This window comes from Rousettus aegyptiacus, unplaced genomic scaffold, assembly GCF_014176215.1.
Source record: "Rousettus aegyptiacus isolate mRouAeg1 unplaced genomic scaffold, mRouAeg1.p scaffold_m13_p_16, whole genome shotgun sequence".
In the NCBI taxonomy this organism is placed as follows: domain Eukaryota; kingdom Metazoa; phylum Chordata; class Mammalia; order Chiroptera; family Pteropodidae; genus Rousettus; species Rousettus aegyptiacus.
Genome location: NW_023416291.1, coordinates 14,570,155 through 14,590,182, shown reverse-complemented (window position 1 = coordinate 14,590,182; position 20,028 = coordinate 14,570,155). Strand labels below are relative to the sequence as shown.

General features: G+C 44.4%; 1 protein-coding gene across 1 annotated transcript in view; it reads right to left on the bottom strand.

Annotated features, from left to right (window-relative positions):
- The window catches only part of REELD1 (reeler domain containing 1), a 19,213-nt gene extending 7,189 nt beyond the window's left edge, over window positions 1-12,024 (bottom strand). The window contains exons 1-6 of the mRNA XM_036233539.1: window positions 8,701-12,024; window positions 7,798-8,612; window positions 6,689-6,859; window positions 6,143-6,467; window positions 4,438-4,691; window positions 545-767 (exon numbers count right to left, since the gene is read on the bottom strand). Of these exons, the coding sequence (XP_036089432.1) occupies window positions 545-767; window positions 4,438-4,691; window positions 6,143-6,291 (626 nt within the window). The 5' untranslated portion in view covers window positions 6,292-6,467; window positions 6,689-6,859; window positions 7,798-8,612; window positions 8,701-12,024. The remainder of the gene's footprint in view (window positions 1-544; window positions 768-4,437; window positions 4,692-6,142; window positions 6,468-6,688; window positions 6,860-7,797; window positions 8,613-8,700) is intronic.
- Window positions 12,025-20,028: the final 8,004 nt, after the last annotated feature.

Below are 20,028 nucleotides of genomic sequence, written 5' to 3'. Positions count from 1 at the left end.
CTGCCCGGACCTGTTCTGAGCACTTGGGCCGTATGGGCTCCTTATGCAACAGCTCCTTGCTGTCGTCCACCGGGTGTGACGATGACAGCAACCCTATGCGGCGGGTGTTGTCATCGTCACACCCGGTGGACGACAGCAAGCCAAGGCGCAGAGACTCCGGTGGCTTTCCCGGGCCCAGGGAAACGTCTACCTGTCTGCCGGCCTCCGCCTCCCTCTTCCCCTGCCTCTCCCTGCCCTCCCACCAGCAGCTCTGTCCTCTAGTGAGAATGTCCCTGGAGAGGTTGGCAGAGAGTCATCTGTGCCCAGGGAGGGGGGACATCACACGCTCCTGGACCACGGACAGTGACAAAGAGGGGTGATCGGGGAAGATGTTTTAGTCACCTGCTACAAAGGCCCTGTAGTCGGGGCAGACCCAGGGACCCCCTCCTTGTTATAAGGTGGCCAGGAAGGTGGGGGACAGGGAACGCGAAGAATGGGGAGAAGCTCCCCTCTTCTCAAAGCGGGAGGCTCGGTCACCGAGAAGCGGCGCTTCACCCTCTCTTACAGGAATCTGACGTCCCCCACGGGCTGAACAGGGGCCTTCCACTGGAATGCGAGGTTTCTCTTCAGGGACTTGTCAGAGTGGGTGACCGTGTCAGCCTCTTCCACGCAAGTCATCGGTTTGGAATGAGGAGGAGCGAAAACGAAACGGCCAGCTACCCGGCCGTCAGACGTTCTTCGAGCCTGAAGCAGGAATCCCATGAAGTCTCGGCTGCTTCTCACCGTCACTGCAGCAGAAAACATCCGTTTAGGGCAGACACACGTGATGTGGCTTCACCTGGTGATTTGTACAGAAGCTTTATGACTAAAAGCCTGGAGCCGGGGACCAGCCCCCAGAGAGTAAACAAGTCATGAGAGAAAAAAGAGAGAAGTTAAAGTGCTGTTCTACACCCAAAATAAATTCCATTTGGATAGAAAGTATGTAAAGATGAAATACAAAATAAAAGCTAGAAACAACGGTTTGGTGTATTTTATGTTTTGTCTTGTTTTTGTTTTTAATATTGGAGTTGAGTGTGCCTCTTTAAGTCCTAAAGGACAAGATAATTAAAAAAAAAAAATTCTGAATATGGAAGAACTCAAAAGACAGCTGAGAAAAGTATTTGTAAGATACGAAAGAGACTGCTATACAGAGTTATAGCGACTCCATAAAAAAGATGATCAAACTCCAAATTATCAAAGGACACAACGAAAATAAAATGAGCTCAATCGCAATGTAAAAAGCAGTTATAAATGAGACACTATTTTATACCTACCATATTAACAAATTTTAAAATGTGTAATTATAACTAGTATTGATAGGACTGTGGAAAAAGTAGGACACTCACTTGTGCTAAAACTATAAACCAGGCAACTCTTCAAGGGGTCGCCTGATAACTCTTCATATTTATATCCTTTATATTCTTCATCGGTTACCTCTGATACGCATGGACAGACCTAGAAAACCTTATAGTAAGTGAAATAAGCCAGGCCCCAAATGACAAATATGATATGATTCCACTTATACGAGGTACCTAGAACACATTCATAGAGACAGAAAAAAGATTCAAGATTACAGGGGCCAAAGACAGATGGAGAGTGACTGCTTAATGGGGACAGAGCTTCTCTTTGGTTCCTGAAAAAGTTCTGGACATGGATAGTGGCGATCGATGATCATACCACATTGTGAACGTATTAATGCCAGTGAACTGTGTACTTTAAAATGGTAAAGCTTACGTTATGTGTTTTTACCACACACACACACACAATGCAGTTACCCGTCAATCTAGCAATTTCACTAGTAGGAATTTCTTCTACTTACATACTTGTATAAATAAATATGCAAGCTGTGAGTTTCACCACCCTGCAGGCTTTCTCCACTTATTCTCTGTCAACAGAGACTTTATGGTATGTTCAAGTGGCAAGCGAAGACCTCTTGTGTTCAAAGAGGTTCGGCTTCTCCCTCCCCTCAGACCAAAACCGGCGCTAGAAGTTCCTCTTCACCAGTGACCCGATTCTGCCCAGTGACAGGAAGTCTCCTGAGAGGGCTGGTAACTCCTGAGAATAAATCTTTTCTCCTGGATTCTTTGTTCTAGTTTCGATACCAGTGTGAGGCCTGCAACTGTGGCAGCCATCCTCGGACTGAGTGTGACAAAGGGACGAAACCCAACTAGCTGACAATGGCAGAGCGGGAAAATAGAAACACCTTAGAAACTTGATGACATCATCGAAGCTCTACTTTCAGAAAATTGTCTCTATTAGTTAAGTTTCTGTAAATCAGCTTTTCTGACACTCGCAACTGAAAGAGCCCCGACTCATACAATGAGCGAAAGTGTAAGGTTATCCATGGAAATGGTTTATAATGCCAAAAAGTAGAAAAAGTAAAAACCTATCGATAGGAAACAATTACATCAACCACATGACCTCTAGAAAACTGACTATTATGAAATTATTGAAAAGAAAAGATGTCAACATGATTGTTAGGTGAAAAATATACATGTTGAATAGAATGCTTTAACATGTGTCTTTGTAAGGTTACACTTATTTGAGATATCCTGTTTATAATGCTTATGTGCATGGAAAATTTCTGGAAAAATGTGTAAGAAACAGCAATGGTTGCCTCTGAGGAATCAAGTTGAGTGTCCAGAACAAAGAAAGGGAAGCTTTTATTTTTTATTTTCTACCCTTTATATTGTCTTCATATTTTTAAAACATGTAATAACATCTTTAAGCTATTTACATTTAAAAAAATTTTAGCCACTCATGTTTAATTAAATAAGTGACTAAAAATCAGGGTCATAAGTTTTTTTGGGCTTCCTAAATGCAGCTTTGTGTCCGCAATCATTTTATTTTCCACGCGTTTGACTTTGTATTAACAAACGCTCATACGAATACTTAGAGTTGTTATTCAGCACCGGGCACTGCGCTGGGCATCGGGTGCTCATGGATGACAGGCGAACACGGTCATTGCCTTGGAGAAGCTCACTGATTAGAGTGGGATCCCAGCAAAAGAACAGTGACTGGGACACACTAAAGCAGTCACTGACTGTCACCGGCCCCCTGACGCGTTCCCTCCAAGCCTCTATTACGTTCGTTGTCTTTGTTCTGGTCACGATCCGATTATGTTTCCTTCAGGTCACTTCTTATTAGAATTTGGTGTCACTGTATTTTGGGTCATATCTACAGATTTTCCTCCCTACTGTAAGTGTTTTGATTCTTACACTAGCCACAGAACTCTGGGTGCCAACATGTGGATCCCGTCACGCTGGGAGTGGCTGGTCATAAACTGGGGTGGCCGGAGCACCCAGGGAAGTTGCCTCTGAAACGTCATTAGCCTCTTGCGTCGACCCCAGCATGCTATACACATATTACCATTTGTCATGATGTGACAAAGTTTGGGAAGCTCTGTTGGAATAGCCTGAATTTCAGCTGTAGGTTCTACGTTGCTGTGGGAACCAATATATTAGCCACATATATTTTTTCCCCAGTCCTTACCAATACAACAAAATGATGGGATAAAACAGTATGTAGAGAGCACATTTGCTTTTCACTTATCACCTTTTAAGTCCCATCAAAAGAGTTAGCAGAAATCAGAAGGAGTAAAGGAGACACCGCTGATGTGTTTGAGGTCGCCTGTGGCTGCATAGACACAATTCTGTCTACACTTGGCTACCCCCTTCAGCACCTACGGAGTTCTTCTCTGCTTTTTCTAGCTGGCACCTTGGAAGCTCGACCCAAGGCAGGCAGGTGTGCCTCTCAGGTATGTGTGATGGTTGGGGGGCTACTCTCAGCCAATAACTAGCCTGCTCCTCCATCTTCCTGGGGACCAATTCAGAGGTGCGTTTCATGTGGGTTCTCAGAGGTCCCACTGGAACCAGGCCCTGGCTGCCCACAGCAGTGACCTGCCCAATCTCACCCATTGTGGGGGTCTCTCTCGTCCCTGACTCCCACTCTCCTCTCCCGCATCCTGGGGCCACCTTCCAAATAAACTACCTGCGCTTGAGTTCTTTCTCTGATTTTACAAGTACCTGACTAATATAGAGCAGGAAATGCTCTTTTCGTTCCCCAAATAAAATTGGTTTTAAATAATGAGAAAAAAAAAAGTCTATTGCACTCATACACATACATAGAATACATGAAGTTTGTTCAGAGTAACTCTATATATTATAATAAGGACAGAATAATTTTTTTTAATAATAATGCTGTTTGTGCCCTCTCATAAAGATGAATATTAATATAGAGATTAGCTATGTGGTTTTCACAATAACAAATATTTCATGCTCATCTTTGGCTACATAATTGCTTCTTAAGATTAAGCCAAACTTTAGCTTAGGAAATTCTCCTGGGACAAATGTAAGTTGGAATTTGTTACCGAGGCCCTAAGGCCCCCTGGGAGTCTCTCAAAGCCTCTCCCATACATACCTGAGACTGTGTCACCCGGTGAGTAGAAAGGTCTGCTGGTGTGAATAGTGATGTGGTGTGTCCTGGGGTTCTGAGGCTGAGCGCGAATGTGCTTGGGCTGCATGTCCTCACAGGCCCCCGAGCTGGCACCGTGGGAAAAGGCGGAGGAGCAGGAAGCCAGGCAGAGGGTGGTGTACGCCCAGCCGGCAAGGGCAGCAGAGACCCTCATCCTGAACTTTCTTGTGTCACAAGAAACAACAGCTTCAATCCAGATGCTATTTAAGAAAATGATATGATGTCTTTTTGAATGTGATTGATCTGAATCCCATACTTCCTTTAAAACTAATATACCTTTAATGCTGCCTCCCCATATTGCAGGCACTCAAGGTCAAGATCAAAGAGGCACATCAAGCTACAGGAAGTGTTTCATTTCTTTTTAAATTTTAAGACCCCCATAAGACCAACTGCTTCCTTTTAAAGAGAAGATTTAACAATTATATCAAAGAAACAAGACAAGAAAATATTTGTATCCTAATGTGAACTCCTTACAAGCCATCTGACATCCAAGGCTAGTGTGAGCCATGCTACATTATAGCTAAAGCGAGACATCCAGGGTTCCAATATGGTCAGGCAGCATGGCATATGGTGACTTGGATTAACAGTTTTATCTCTATAATTGCAAATTACAAAGTTAAATGCTACAAAACTCTCTGCCAATTATTAGCTCCTCATCCTTTCTCCTATTGACCGTTTTTAGTTATTTCACTACTTTTTTTCACAGAGTAGATGGGCAGAGAAGGTCACATCCAACCCCGTCCATTCCAGACCTTGTTAAATATAGTGGCAAAAAAGCTGGCTGGGGAATGGAATAAAAATGATTAGGTAAAATGACACAAATAGAGTCAGTTTAATTTTTGTTTGCCGCCTTGAATGCCCATCAATAAAAAGCATTAAAAGTTGACTGTGTAAAAGTTCGCAGATGAAAGTAAAATGAAGGATAGCAAATAAGGCAGGTAAAGAGCTCTCTGAATAAATACTTAGGATTCTCAGGCATTTAAAAAAAAGTGGTTGTTTTTTATAGTCCTATGTACAATGTATTTTAAAAATTCTGCTAATATTTTGATCTAAGAAGCAAGAACAGCCCTCTTCTCTAGTAAGTAGGTTTTAAAGGGTAAAAAAAAGTAAAAGTTTAGCAAAACTAGCTGTAAAAGCAATAAATTAAGGCGATATCCATATAACCAAATAATCGAGTGTCATCCTCTCCTACCTTACCTTCACTACTGCCCTCTGCACTGACAAGACAGGGAGATAGAAGTATGACCTATAGATCAGATCTTAGATGTCTTAAGACAATAAATACCTTTCTCTGCTAGGTTTGCTTCCCATGTGGCGAAACCCTCTACACCACAGAAAACCGCTTCTACAGCCACACTAAGAGATAATGAACAATGAGTTGTAAAAGCATATTCTCAGTCAAGGAGACCCAGGGCACTTCCGATTTCCTGAAGGGCCACATAGAAAATGCCCCTTGCATCCTGGTTGGTGGCAGACGGTGGTCTCCTCTCTCCACAGGCGGATCAAGCACAGATGCCCACAGAGGAAGGGGGAGAGTGCACATCTCACCAACCATGGCTGCAGCCACCTACCCCTCCCGGGTTCTCACGGTCTCTGCTTCCCCGCCAGCACCTTGTCTACTCGAACTCGAGAAAATACACACTCAACTCACCTAGGCGCTTGATAGATCGGCTTCCCGCTCCGAGTTGCAAAGACACATCCTGTAAACAGGTCTTCTCTTCTCCCTTCAACAGCTCCTCTAATGGGCAGGAAGACAGCTGTTACCCTAATCCTCGGCATCCACGGGGACTGTCCCTCCATGTCCAAATCCAGCCTTAATTGGTTTTCTCTAAGACCACAAGCACATACTCACACACGGTTTCCACGCTGACACTGTTCGAACCTGCGTGAAGGACTGGACAGAACCGGAACTGGTTTGGCCCCCGGCTGGGCAGTGGCATCCTCATCAGGAGACGGATAACTTCATCTCAGTGCCCCTGTCCAGGGGAGAATGACCGAATCAACAACCCTCAGCGTTCTCTGCTTCTGAGTTAATGTGGGCTGAAGACGCCTTCGCTGCTGAGGTGGGATTAATGCCAGAGCCAGAGAGCAAAGTTCATCACACACACACACACACACACACACACACACGTTTCACAGCACACTCCCTCCCCTCTCTGTTCCACTGAAGCTGTATTTGGATATGTATAAGGATTACCCGAGATGCTTGCCGAGACGGTAGATCAGGGGTTCTCAAAGTAGGGTTCGCAGAGCACATCATCAGCATCACCTGGAAACTTGTTAGAAGTGCACGTTTCTGGATCCCACGGCATTGGAAACTCGGGTTGGGATCCAGCAATCCGGGGTCTGACATGCCTTCCAGGTTATTCTGGCACAAGTAGAATTTGAGAAGCGCTGCTTTAGATCCCCTAGGCTTATTTGTGAAATCAGAATCTGCAGGAGGGAGTACTGGAAATCTGCCTTTTGATTACACGCTCCCAAGAGATTCTTTTGACCAGGCGAGTTAGGAAAGCACCGAGTCAAAGAATCAGCACCAAGTCAGTGAAACCATCAAAACTCTAGAGGCCCATCCCATCTGGGATTAACCGATGAAGACGCTGGGCTCCTCGAAGGACATTTGACCAACTGCGGAGTTATTAAGATGAGCATCCAAACACCAAATTTGTGCCAGGCATTTATTTGGGAAAAAACCAAAGAGGAATTAGACACTATCCAGATCCATAAATACCCACAGCAAAATGGAGGAGACTCAAAAGGCTACATGCTGTATGGTTCTATTGATATAACATTCTGAAAAAGGCAAAATTGTAGAAACAGAAATACGTAAGGGGTTGGCGAGGGTTGGGGTTATGGGGAGGAGTGAATATGAGGGTCGCATGAGGGAATTTGGGGTGATAAAACTGCTCTGAATCTGTTTGTGGGCAGGCACGCAACCATACGAGCTTGTTAAAACTCATCGACTGTGCACCAGAGCCGCACATAAGTAAAAACTGTGTAAATAAAAAAATAGAAAAATGAAAAATAGGAGTGATAGATAGACACGAGTAATTATTACGCAAATGATAAGTGGGATATCGTAAAGGAGTCACATGACAGTCACTCTACGAGAGCCCGAAACTGTTTCACAGAGTTTACATTTGCACTGCATCTTAAACAGCGAGCAGAGTTTTCCCTGGCAATGAAGCATGAAGAACATTCTAGAATAAGAGGAACGTATTGAATAGTTTTCACTCTGTGCCTTGACTACAACCCATGTAGAGTCTCACTGTTCAAAGGGTGGTCCATGGGCCAGCAGCAACCACTCACCTGGGAGCTCATTAGAAATGCAGATGCTCAGGCCCCCACTGCCAGTCCACTCCGTTGGCTTCAGCAGGTCAAACAAGCTCCCTAGATGATTCGTATGCATATTAAGGCCTCGGAGGACTGCTCTCTAGAGAATCTGCCTACTCCTCAGCCCTGGGAGGAGCCCCTACATACCGTGTGACAAGGTCCCCCTCTCTCCAGGACCGATGGGTCAGAGGTGGCCACATTCACCAAGACCAGTCAATCCACTGATTGGGCAGCAACCAATCAGGCTGCCTTATGAAGCTGGACTTCTCACGAGACACAGATCGTGTGAGCTCAAAGGCTAAGGGAAGCTAGGATGGGGCTCGGTGGCAGAAACTTCACTTCTGAGAACTCTCTTATTGCAACCGGTGGGAGAGGGACTTCTCGTGTGTGTGCTTGTTTGTTTTTTCCTCCTATGAAACTTGAGCGTGGAGTCCTGAAATGGCCTGGCATTTATGAGACACGCCTAGAAAGCCTTTAGGGAGGGGGAAAGCAAGGCTGAAGATTGCCGCAACAACCACACCAAAGGGATTTGTATATCACAGTGAGAAGGTCGAGCCATATTCAGCAGGGAAAAGGAGCCAGAGGTCTCTGGAAACGGAGCATGTGCCTTCGGCGACTCATTAACAACTTTTTCCCCTTTTCCCTGTCTTGGTCATGAAGTTCAGTTGAAACTGACTAGTGCTTTTACATAGAGCTTGGCTATTCTAGTATCATTATTGCAGTGAGCATGTTCATATTTGCTGAGATAAATTTTTTTTTAAGCCTACAGATTTCTGGAATGCTGGGACAATCTGTAAGAAAAGAGAAAAATTCTCAGCATTTTCTTCAAACTCAGCTTTAATTTACTTAAAAATGGGAAATCAATGGACATTTACGTACATGTTGCTGGCTTGTTGACTTTGGCTTCATTCTTCTTGCAACTATGTTCTTTCTTCTATTAAAAAGAAGAATGGTTTAGTGCTCTTTTTCTACCCAATTACCTTCTCTTTTCTCTCTGTTAACGAACAATACAGATGAACAGGACATTCAAATGCATCAGTATTCGAATGCTTATCATTCGCAAAGCAATATGTAAGACAGTCTGCAGGGTTTCTCTGAAAATGCACACAGTATCCGTTTATTCCTTCAGTCAATCTTTATTAAACGCCTACTAAGTGCAGGCCATGTGCTCAGGGCTGGGGGTAGAAAACGAGTAACACATAGAGCCCGCCTCTCCAGGGCTGGTGATGGAGACTGAGACATCAGCAGACAATCACAGAAGCATGAGATAAATGACTGGGAGAGAGCTGGTCACATACTACAGCAGTGCAGGAAAGGAATATGTGGGAATGTTGGGAATTTCTTTTTCCCTTTTCAAAAAAACCTCAAATACTCACAACTTATAATTGAATGCCAAAAATTAGTTTCAAAGGTCAGTCTCGAAATAATTCTGGGGACTTCTACATACATGACTGTTTTTTGCATCTTTACAGGATCCTACTCTATCCTCTTTTGGTCCCACACGCTGCCTTGCATTGCAACTTCTGGGCTTTGTAGGTTCTTTTACACTAACCTAACTCTACCTTGCAGAGTAGGAATCATTTTAAAATTGCTTAGCTCCCATGCGTAGCATAGGACCGTGCTCATCAGAAGTCATCTGTTACATAATTTAGCATGGCGAACAAGCAAAGGAAGTTCAAGGTGTGTGCATCCCTGTGTTCAGAACTCTATGTGCTTTATTTTAATCATCCTCCTATTTTTCCAGGGAAGTAGAAATAATAGCTTGCATTTACTAAGCTCCTTCGATGTGTCACACATCTAACACTTTACTTGTACAAAATCACTTAATCTTCGCAACAGCCCTGTAAAATAGGTACTAACACCCTCCCCATTTCACAGATGAGGAAACCGAGGCATAGAAAGATTAAAGTAACTTGTCTGAAGTCACATCGCTAATGAGCGGAGGAGCTGACTTGTAAACCTCTGCGAAGCTCTGCAGCCTCCACTCCCAACCTCTATGCTGTTCTAGCGGCCGTCGGATGTTCAAGAAATCTCAGACATACAGAGTGGCTCATGATGGACGGTCTTAAAGAGCCAATTAAGAATGAAGGGTAAGACTTCAACTTCCTACTTCTCAGGTTAGGGTTTGGAAAGCCACTCTGAGTAAGTATGAAACCTACTAGGGCTTCCCCTCGATGAGGACCTCACGTTTAAACCCTGCAGACCTGTCATAAACAGACAAACCCACCCTTTCAACATGTCAAGGCCACTGCAGTGTAACCGGACTGCAGGAATCCTCAATATTGAAACTTGCCAAATGTTTTTCCTTCCTTCTGTCTATGGCAGAGTTTCTCAAATTAAAGAACATCTAAAAACTCTAAGGATGGCTTTTCTTTTTCTCCCTTTTTAAAATAAAGAATGTGGCATTGTGTTTATTGGAGTATCTAAATATCATCCTTCATTCTCTTGCGATCCACGGTGCCCTTTGATCTCCCATCGGGGAAGCGGTCACAACAAACGGGGCTTTCCTCCTTCACAGAAGTGATCCAAGCATCTTGTTATTTCTGCATCTAGAAGAAGCAGATCGTTTGGTTACCCCCGCCCTCCCTTGGTGATGAGAAATACTGAAATTTTTAACTGAGAAAGTTCATCAAATTTTTCTCCTTTTTAGATATTTCTCAGGCGTCTACAAAGACCAAACTCCAAAAATGATTCACTTTTAGAGACTATTTCGACAGGACAAATTCCTCTTTTGTTTTATGACCCTCAACTCGAGAGCTGGGTCCACGTTTCCCCCAAACCCACTGTCACATTCTATTATCACGGCCCTCTCTTCTCCTAAACAAACACCTGACGCTGACCGGCCTCATTCACGGGCCTCCTGTTAAAACGGCAGCGGGCAGCCAGCCCCTTGGCCCCCGAAATGCTATACCTGCAGTGCCACCAGGAGTCTGAGCCGGAGCTCATGAGCGCACAGTGCCCGGTGCCATTACCGAATGACTGTGTCCTCTGCACACACCTCTAACCCGTGAGGGCGGCCCACATCTTCAGGACTTGGAGGCACCTGAAGAGATGCACTCGTTGGCTTCCAACTCTGCAGCGGTCTAGGAAAGCTGGAAGGGGAAGCAGCAGACATCCCGATTCCCAGGAGAGTGCTCGAATCTTCCTTCCCAGAAAAAAACGCCGCAGCGAAGGGAGCCGAATCCACGTGGCAACAGCGTGGAAGCTCCACGGAAGGCCGAGCCGATAACACTGCTTTAATCCCATCATTCCACCAACCCTCCCGCCAACTTATTCGCTTGTCTCAGGAGATGGAGGAACGGTGAGATTTCTGCTAGCACCAGGATTATTCTTCCCACAGAAGTACCTGTATTCCCCCCAGCCCCTGCCAAACCAAATTCACACATGTGTTACTGAAGGATCTGTAGCTAAGCAGAAAATATTAATTATTTAAACAAGCTTAAGTTTAAACAAAATTCAAAGATGGCAGTCCCTTGTTTTGCTCTTTTATGTCACGTGTATAGAAATAACAGTTTGAAATATGCAAGATACAGAACAGTCTCAAGTGGGATTTACTGAATATAGGCAAATTCTTCAAAATTACATAAATTATATAAACACATTATTTGTTTAAAAAGCTTTTACCACTTGCGTTATTTTTTTTTTTTCCTGTGGATTTCTGAATGGCTTAGACTCATTAAAAATGGGGAATTGGTCCAGGCTCTGAGCTTCCTGATAGCCAAGTAAGAAAAAGGTAAACATAATCAGTTGCTTACTTCTCATTATCTTTTTGAACCCCAGGGAGAAAAATGGGCTAAAAAATAACACAGGGACGACAAGGATTCTAAACTGGCCCAAGGACTTCCCCTTAAGGGTCCTGACCGTCAGATCCATCATGTCACCTGGATGGGGGTTTCCTGGGGCTGGTTCCTGGGCTGTGGGAGGGAGGTGGAGCAGACACATGACACCGGCCTGTGGCTGACCGGCCCCTGGGAGGAGCTGGCGGATGACTGCGCGGCGGAGTTATGATGAAAAACGATCTCGACAGGCTAGCGCAATGAGCTGAAGCTAATAAGATGAAATTAAACAAGGACAAATGTTAAGTGCTTTTCTTAGGTCAGAAAAAAAAAAATGGCAGAAACCCAAGATGGAGGAGATATGGCTCATCAGCAGGTATTAGATATAAATAAACAAACAAAAAAACAAAAACCACTTTAGAGTTTTAAGCTGAATACATGTCACCAAAAAGAAAAAAGTGCGATTTTGTCTCCTGAACAAGAGATATAATCATCCCATAATACTCTGAGATTACTAGTCTACATTTACAATTATATTCTGGGCACCCTGCTTTATTTCTATGGGAGACGAGTATATACCAACATTAAAACGTGATTTTTGAAACAGCAGAGTAATCATTGATATGCCCCTCCACCAGACAGGGCTGTTTTCATCGCTTGCATATCATTTTTCATGTTACATGGAAATGGATAAACCATTTAAATGGGTCTACGGGAGAAAAATAAAACAGAACAAACGTACACAAACCGGAGCACGTGTGGAAGGGAGCGAGTGACCGGGGTGGTTTGCGGACTCCACACTGCAGGTCTCTGAGGTGCGGTTAAACAGACTGGGCCTTCCCACGTGAGGGCAGAAGGTTCACGGCGCCTGCCTTCAAATAGCCGAAGGCTTGACAAGAAGAGATTAAGCTTCTCCACGGTAAACTGGAAGGGACATAAAGAGAAATAGCATTTGCGAAATCTCCAGTTTTTAAAGTGACTTCTCTTTACAAAAAAAAAAAAGTTGCCGTCACATTAGGGTTGGAAAGCATTATTGTTTTGTTACTAGCCATATTTCTATTTTTACAGATTAAAATATTTTGGATTAAAGATGTGAAGCGATTTGGGCAAGGTCACATGGCCAGTATGTAGCAGGGCTGAGACGCAACCAATGCGCTCAAGCTACAGCGAAACACATTTAAATTCAACATAAAAAGGAAAAAGTCTTCCTATGAGTCATTTCTGTACGACGTATAAATTCCCGGATTTCCCCACAGGATCTATGAATAAAGTAATAAAAGAAAGGGATTTAAAAATGGGTCACAGCAGTGGCTTTCAAAAATTTTAACCACAATCCATAATAGAAAATACATTTTATATCACTACCAAGTGCATACACAACTGAGAAAGAATAAAATACTTAAGTCTAACGTAATACTGATAATTACCAAAAAATCGTACTGATTTTCTCTACTGTACTTTTAAAAAATGCTTTCATCCACTAACTTGATTTTACCTCTCATGCCATATTATGCAGATTGAAAAACACCGGACTAGAGAACTACTTAGTGGGACTGCTTGGGTGGGCTCGAAGACCAAAAATTGCTTGCAACAATGAGATTCAATAATTCTGGGTCTCCCCAAACTTATGTAGCTTAAAAAAAAAAACCCAAAATCCTAAATTGAAGTGCTTTTTATTTCGTTTATTGCTTGCATTCTTATTCTAGCTTTTGAGCTTCTACTCTCATTTCTACTATTATCTGCTTCTACTATGCCATCTGAAAAATCTTTTATTCCTCTACCTAATTGATGAAAATATTGAACTGTCTAAAACCAAGAAGACTGTAATGCATTTTAAATAGAGTCGTTCACACAGCTTTATGTATACTTAAACACTTTTCTTTTCCAAGAATCGGTTATGAACCCTCCAGTTGTACTAATAGCTAACAACTGCTCTATTTTATTTTGATCCGCAACGTAGAGAAATTTTGTTCAATGTGTTAAAATTTAGAGAATTACAACTCGGGTTGGTTCTGAGGAGTAAATGAGATGACACAGACTGTGTGTTTTAGCTAGTGCCTGGCACATGGAAACTGTTCAATAGTTGTTAGGATGACATTGATGGCGACAATGACCATGTTACAATTACATTCCTCTTGTTAGTAGTCTAGAAACTGTACTCGTTAAATATCATTTGGTCTTGACATGGCCTCTTCACGTGAACCCACAGGCCTCCTAGAAAAAAAAAATTACTTTTTTTCCTAAGTCTTTTTCTAATTTTTTTGAAGGTTTGAACATCAAGTTTACTGGTCCGTATTTTCCTAACTTTTTCTTCCTTTTTCAAAGCAGACACTTGTTCATCTTTCATTCACTTGCGTCTCAGAGGCTCCTAATGAATGGTGTTACCGCGGCGTTGCCTGCAAATAGTTCTATGCAGTGGGATGCAATTCAATGCCACTGGAGATCTGAGTTAACGTGGAGGAGCTCCGTCTTCCGTAGTTTGGTGGATTCTATTTCTCTCCTAGAAATGTTTTCCACTTGATTATTCCTTTAGGAGAAACAAAGAGACCTGAGTAGCTGGTCTCCTGACCAACTGTTAACATCACTCTATCCTCATTCACAGTGGGCCTCTCCCTTTGCTCACTTTATTCTAAAAAACTTCAGTTCATTTAGGGGTTTGGGCTTCTTGACATATTCAGGTGGTAGTTTAGTGTCTCTGGAGTCAGACTGATGAGTTTAAGCCCCCTCCTGCCACTTACTAGCTGGGTGATGTTGAGCCAGTTCCTCTTTGTGCTGAGACTTTCTCTTTTGTAGAGGAAATAATCATGTCTATCTCATGAGGCGTTGTGAAGATTAAATGAGTTGTAAAGAGTTTAGAGCACAAAGTGCGCCTTGAATATGTTAGCTGTTGTTGCCATCATTATCTGGAACTCTCCGAAGGCCAATCCCAGTACTTTCTCTCAGGTTTGTGTACAGGAAGAAACTCTATAAAGATTCGTAAGCTTTATGGAGTATTCCCACAAGATGGTTTTTTTTTCTGACCTTTCTGATATTTGCTTTCATAAAACAGGGGTGTAGGTCCAACTACAATTAAAGTTTGACTTATTCCCTGGTACACATGCCCGAGTAACAAAGCCACTTTTTCCCAATTTCCCATCATTCCTTAAGAGTCCAATGTCAGCCCTCCTTCGTGTTTCTTGATTTCTAAGCAATGAAACCATCAGCCAGGCCAGCCAGCCAAAAATGTGTCAGCTGGTCTCCATCTAGCGGGATGAACTTCCAACCGATATTAGAAAATAAAGGTCCCCATTACTGGGTAACTTGCCTCTTTGCCAGTGTTTTCAATCTTTCAAGTAATAATAATGGGCCTGATGCGGAGGATGAGAGAGTAGTTCTTTCTGGAAGCAAAAATGCTTGTCAGAGACCTTAGTAAATTATATAAGGGCATCGGGATTATGATTCTATGTCGCTACTTAGTCAGCAGGAAAACAGCACGCGGACACCCCCGAGCCAGACTTCAGGCACGAGAAAGAAAAGGCCAAACAAAACAAAACACAGCCCCACCCTCAAGGAGCTTGCAGTCTACCTGGCACTAAAATTGATCTGGTCACCTCGGTGCTTTCAGTTTAAACTGTAGTGACGTGTCTCTCACATACACAGGCCAGCTGGGAACCTCTCTCTTCGAGTTTTGTTAAATTCCTAAAGCCCTTAGGTCACTGGCGATCGCCCACCCCCTTCCAAGGAGTCACTGCCTGTGGCGTGAGGCCCCCTCCCACTGAAGCTCCACAGCGGCTCGGCTCAGGCAGGAAGCTTGAAGCTCAACTCCACCTCCACAGGAAGCTTGAGGAAGGGACAGCTTGCTAAAATAATTAAGAAATTTGACATGAATTTCAGAGTAACAGCACCTTGAGAGAAATAATGGCTGTAAAATTTGGGAGGGATGGTGCCGGGAATTGGAACTACAGAGTTGAAAGGCTGGTCTCTCCCATAAAACAGAAGAGGAAAGACGGAGGGAAGAAGACAAATGTGTTAGTTTTGGGTCATTTCACTTCATTAAAGGGAAATGAGTGACAATACTAGAAGTACTCATATTAAAAAGTCTGCACTGGTTTTTAATAAAAAACAAAAGTTTTTCAATTCTCTGCCTAATGGCTTATTTAACCTGGTTTTCCTTTCTGTTAAAACAATGCTTTCATTTCTCTGAACAGCCAAAAAAGGTTCACTTAGGAAAGCAGCTCTAACTGGGGAAAAATGTGTATTTTCTCTCAATCTCTCACTCATTCTCTATTTTAAACACTTCTTAAAATAGATGTTTCCCTTTCTTCCTGAAATGTAAACACAATACATTTTTTGATCGAGTCCTACTACTGCCCTTGACGTCCAACATTTTTCCTCACAGTTCTCAAAGTGATCAGTTTCAATGAAAAAGTTTTTCTAATTTTTTTAAAGTTTTATAATAAACTGAAAAGTAAGAACAGCGAAAGCGCAGTCTTCAGTAAACGCATCAAATAAAATGGACTTAACCTGAAACACAGTGCGGCCTGGCTGGGTTTTGAGGAAGCCCGCGTGTGCTCAGGGCTGGGCGCAGTGGCCCCAGGGACGGCCACGCCTCAGGGAGTGGGGGGCGGGGGTGTGGGGGGTACAGGAGGGTGGTCAAGTGCCGTGGCAACTCACACTCTAGAAAAGGCACCAAATAACTTCAGTCTTTATTATAAACATTGGAGCGAATGAGCCTGTGACAAAAAACAATCGATCTTCTCGGAGCCGAGCCGGGGAGGAAAAGGCTACCCCGATTCACACGCTCCTGTCCCATCTCTCTCATGCATTTACTGGGTCCGATGATGCAGCTTCTGACGTGATCACACAGCGAAGGGCTGCTGGGAAACAGTCTGTCGCGTGGTATTTAGGATTAAGGAGACTGGGTGGGGTGGGGGAGGGACCAGTTCTGAAGGCAGTCATCTCAAAAAACGCAAGGCTATAAACAATGCCAGCAGACACAAGCCAAGGGGCAGGTCTTGCCCTGGTCAGTGTACACGGGGCTGTTGTCCCCCTATTGATCTTTTCTGTCACACCCAACCACGCAAGAAGAAATCGCTGTCATCTTTGAACGCAGACGGCGGGCTGTGTGCACACCTTGGGACCATCTCGTTTCAACTACTGGGAGGATGAGGAGAAAACCGACGGACTGGTTAAAAGCACGTTGGCGGAATCAACGGAGCTCAGCACGTCAGGGCGTGATCGGACAGCAGTGGGAACCGACTCGGCAGGTGACCCAGGGCGAGTCACTGAACTAGTCTGCTTCAAGGTTTTCGCACCTGGAAAGGCGGCCCACCTTGTTCAGTGACCACAAAGGGGGACCGCGAGGATTAGCCTGGTTGGCTAATGAAACCAAGGCGGAGGATGATGCCGCGTGGGTCCCGGGCTCCTCCTCTCCCGGCATGGGGAAGTCATCTTAGAAACCTCTGCACCTGTGCTCACGTGGGAACTCAGAAAAGGGCGTGAGGCAGGCCTCTGCCAAACTCGAAGATCAGGTGGTACTGCTAACACGTCTGCAGACTCAGCACGGACAGCATGCACGGGGCCGTGTCTACTTTTCAACCCCCCACGAGGCCTAGCACAGTGCCTGCCTGGTCGCCATTCACGACACGCCAAATCGACTTCTGCTGCCACTTTCTCAAATTCCTACGACTTGGCCACCGCCCCCCCCCCGCCCCCCTCCCGCTCCCAAACAAGGGGAGCAGGTGGAGAGAGGCGCAGGGCAGTCATCTGTTACGGCCACCTCCACTGTCCTGTCACTCGGCATGTACCCCTCTTGCCTGTCCACTCCCAGTCTCGTCTGCACTTTGGCAAACTGGATTCCGACGGCGAGTCAAAGCTGGTCAGTCGACAACGGAGACGCTCAGGGTCACAAACAGGCGGCAGCTGTTGGCGTAAAAGCCGTGGATATGCAGAGCCCGGCGAGGTCAGGACCAACCCTGCAACCGTCAGGGCGGAGTCTGGCTCCACTGCGGGCGTAATCTCAGCAAAGGCAGTCAGAGCCATGCAGCTGAGCACAGGGCCTCCAGGAAAAAGGTCACCAGAGACAAAAACTATGTCTTCCTTTCACCAACAATTTCTGTTTGTGAAGAGAAGAATGGTTAATGCACTTTGGCTGTAAAGAATAGCCCTGGCCACAGAATGGGCTGGGATTTGCCTCTGAATAGAAGAGCTAGCCAATACTCTGAGGATCATTTGCTCTGAGGACAAAGGTCAGTGTCGGTCCACAATCAGGGAACAGGCTGGCCCTTCCGCCTGGAATGCTGAGCTGAGGTCACTCGTGAGTCAGTGTGATTACCAGACAATTCCCCCCTCCCTCCCCAGAGGTCGCTTCTATTCTTATGGATTATTATAGCCTCCAGGGCGATAAACAGTAGAAGCCAAGTCAATGCCGCCAGGGTTTTCAGACCGTAAGGCAATCTCTTAAACACTTGTCACATAATTAAGCAGTCCCAGCATGCACTCCACACTGCCCTGAATAAAAAAGCTTAAGATGTAAACCAAATCTCAGTAACATTCCCTTACTGAATGCTAAGATGAGAACAGGGAAATCATACCACATGTCTGCCATCTGTATTTGTACTCGTCAACAGCTCTGTTTTGGGATAAACAGTTTCGAAGTCAGAGTCAATTCAACTTGTTGGAAGATTAGCCAAGGAATAGCTCAGAAGACCAAAACAGAACACGAAGTCAAATAGTCTAAAAAAACTCAAGCATAATTTCTGTTTCTCGCTAAACATTCTGTTTTGTCACAGCCCAAGAGAAAGAGCATGGCGGCCAGGACTTGGGAGCAGAGACAGGGAAAATGTATTTACTCAAGTGAAAAATTCTTCAACCTAGAACAAATGGCTTTGCTACAATGCAACTGGAAATCATTCACTGACCTCCAGGAGACTACAGTTAAGAAAAAAAGTAATTTCAGCATTTACACTTTGTTTCATGGTTCTACGATGTGAGGGTATGTATGTATACACAGGGGACAGCTTGCGTGAGTACAGTGCATAATACAGTCCTTTATTACCATAAAAATGGCAGCATTTCCCAAAGTCGATCTTGATTAGAAGTAGTTCCAGGGTTGAAAACGCTACTCCACTGCACGGCTATTAAAACAGAGAGATGGCAAGGGGACAATAAAGACATCCCGAAGGGGAGCCCAAATAGGATGCTACAGATTGGGGGAGATGATAACGGAACTGCTTTTAGAAGCGGTTGATGTAAGTAAATGAAGGGACGTGGTAACCTGGCAGCCCCACATATTCTAGAAAATGAGGACACGTATGCTCCACTTGGAGGGACATCTATTTTCTCCTTAAAAGAAGTCATTTATAAAGGGGCTAATTGGTGATTTGTACTTACAGACTGGACCCTTTGCAAGCCCCTGTCAAGAAGTGATAAATTATTGAAGCATAGCGTCGTTTTATTTTTGGTGTACACAAAGTCAAACCTTGTGAAATGTTTGTTCACCTTTTTCGAGTTATTAATTAAAAAATAATTGTTTCAAATTACTCCGTGATCTTCAAAAGAAGGCAAGACAAAGTGCCACGCATACCTCTCCAGGGCCAGCCCTAGCCCCTTCCTCCCTCCTTATCCCACCTCCCTCAATCAGGCAATTGTTTAAAACCGCACCACTGGCTCCTGCAACAGAAATGCTGTTTAGATCGGGGAGGGTGGGAAGACGCGGGCCAATACAACGGTCACCCAGGCGTCTGGTGTCCATTCAACCACAGTGCCCAGATATATTTGTTGTTCCTAGAGACAGCGAAAACTGTTCAGAGAATAAAGCAGGGTTGTGGAAATCTCATTAATAAATTGTGAAAACCCTCTCAGCAGGAGTCACATAACACAGAGGGGCCGGCTTGTGCCAAGCAACGTAAATGCTTGGTGCTCTGTTCCCAGACGACGTCACATTCAGACACAGCTCGGATTTGAAAGAGGGGCTCCGCGAACACCCCTCCCTAAGCGAGAGTGAAGAGAAATTCTTACCCAGTTTCCAAACTGAAGCCTGAACGAGTTTATAAACGCTAGGCTTTGCTTTAATTTGAATGACTTCCAGACGGAGGGGCAGGGGTGGCTCCTCCCCTAATGTGTTCATAAAACGAGGTGCTGATGCCTCCAAAAGGGAGCAGATCTAACCAATCTAACCGCGTCCAAGGACATGCAAGATGACCGACAGACTTGGCTTAATTGGAACGTTTTCACCTAACTGGCATATTGGGAACCTTTAGAGTTTCTCCCCCCAACCAATTCAGATTCCCACTCCTTTTGTGGAAGGTGCCACCGGTCTATTTTCTAAGTGATTGAATCAGAGGCTGAACTTCTGACCTCATGGACCCTTTTTAGCCTCAGACTGAAACTGGATGCCTTTGTAGAACATTTTTACTCAAGTATTTTGTACAACAAATAGAAGAGAATAAAA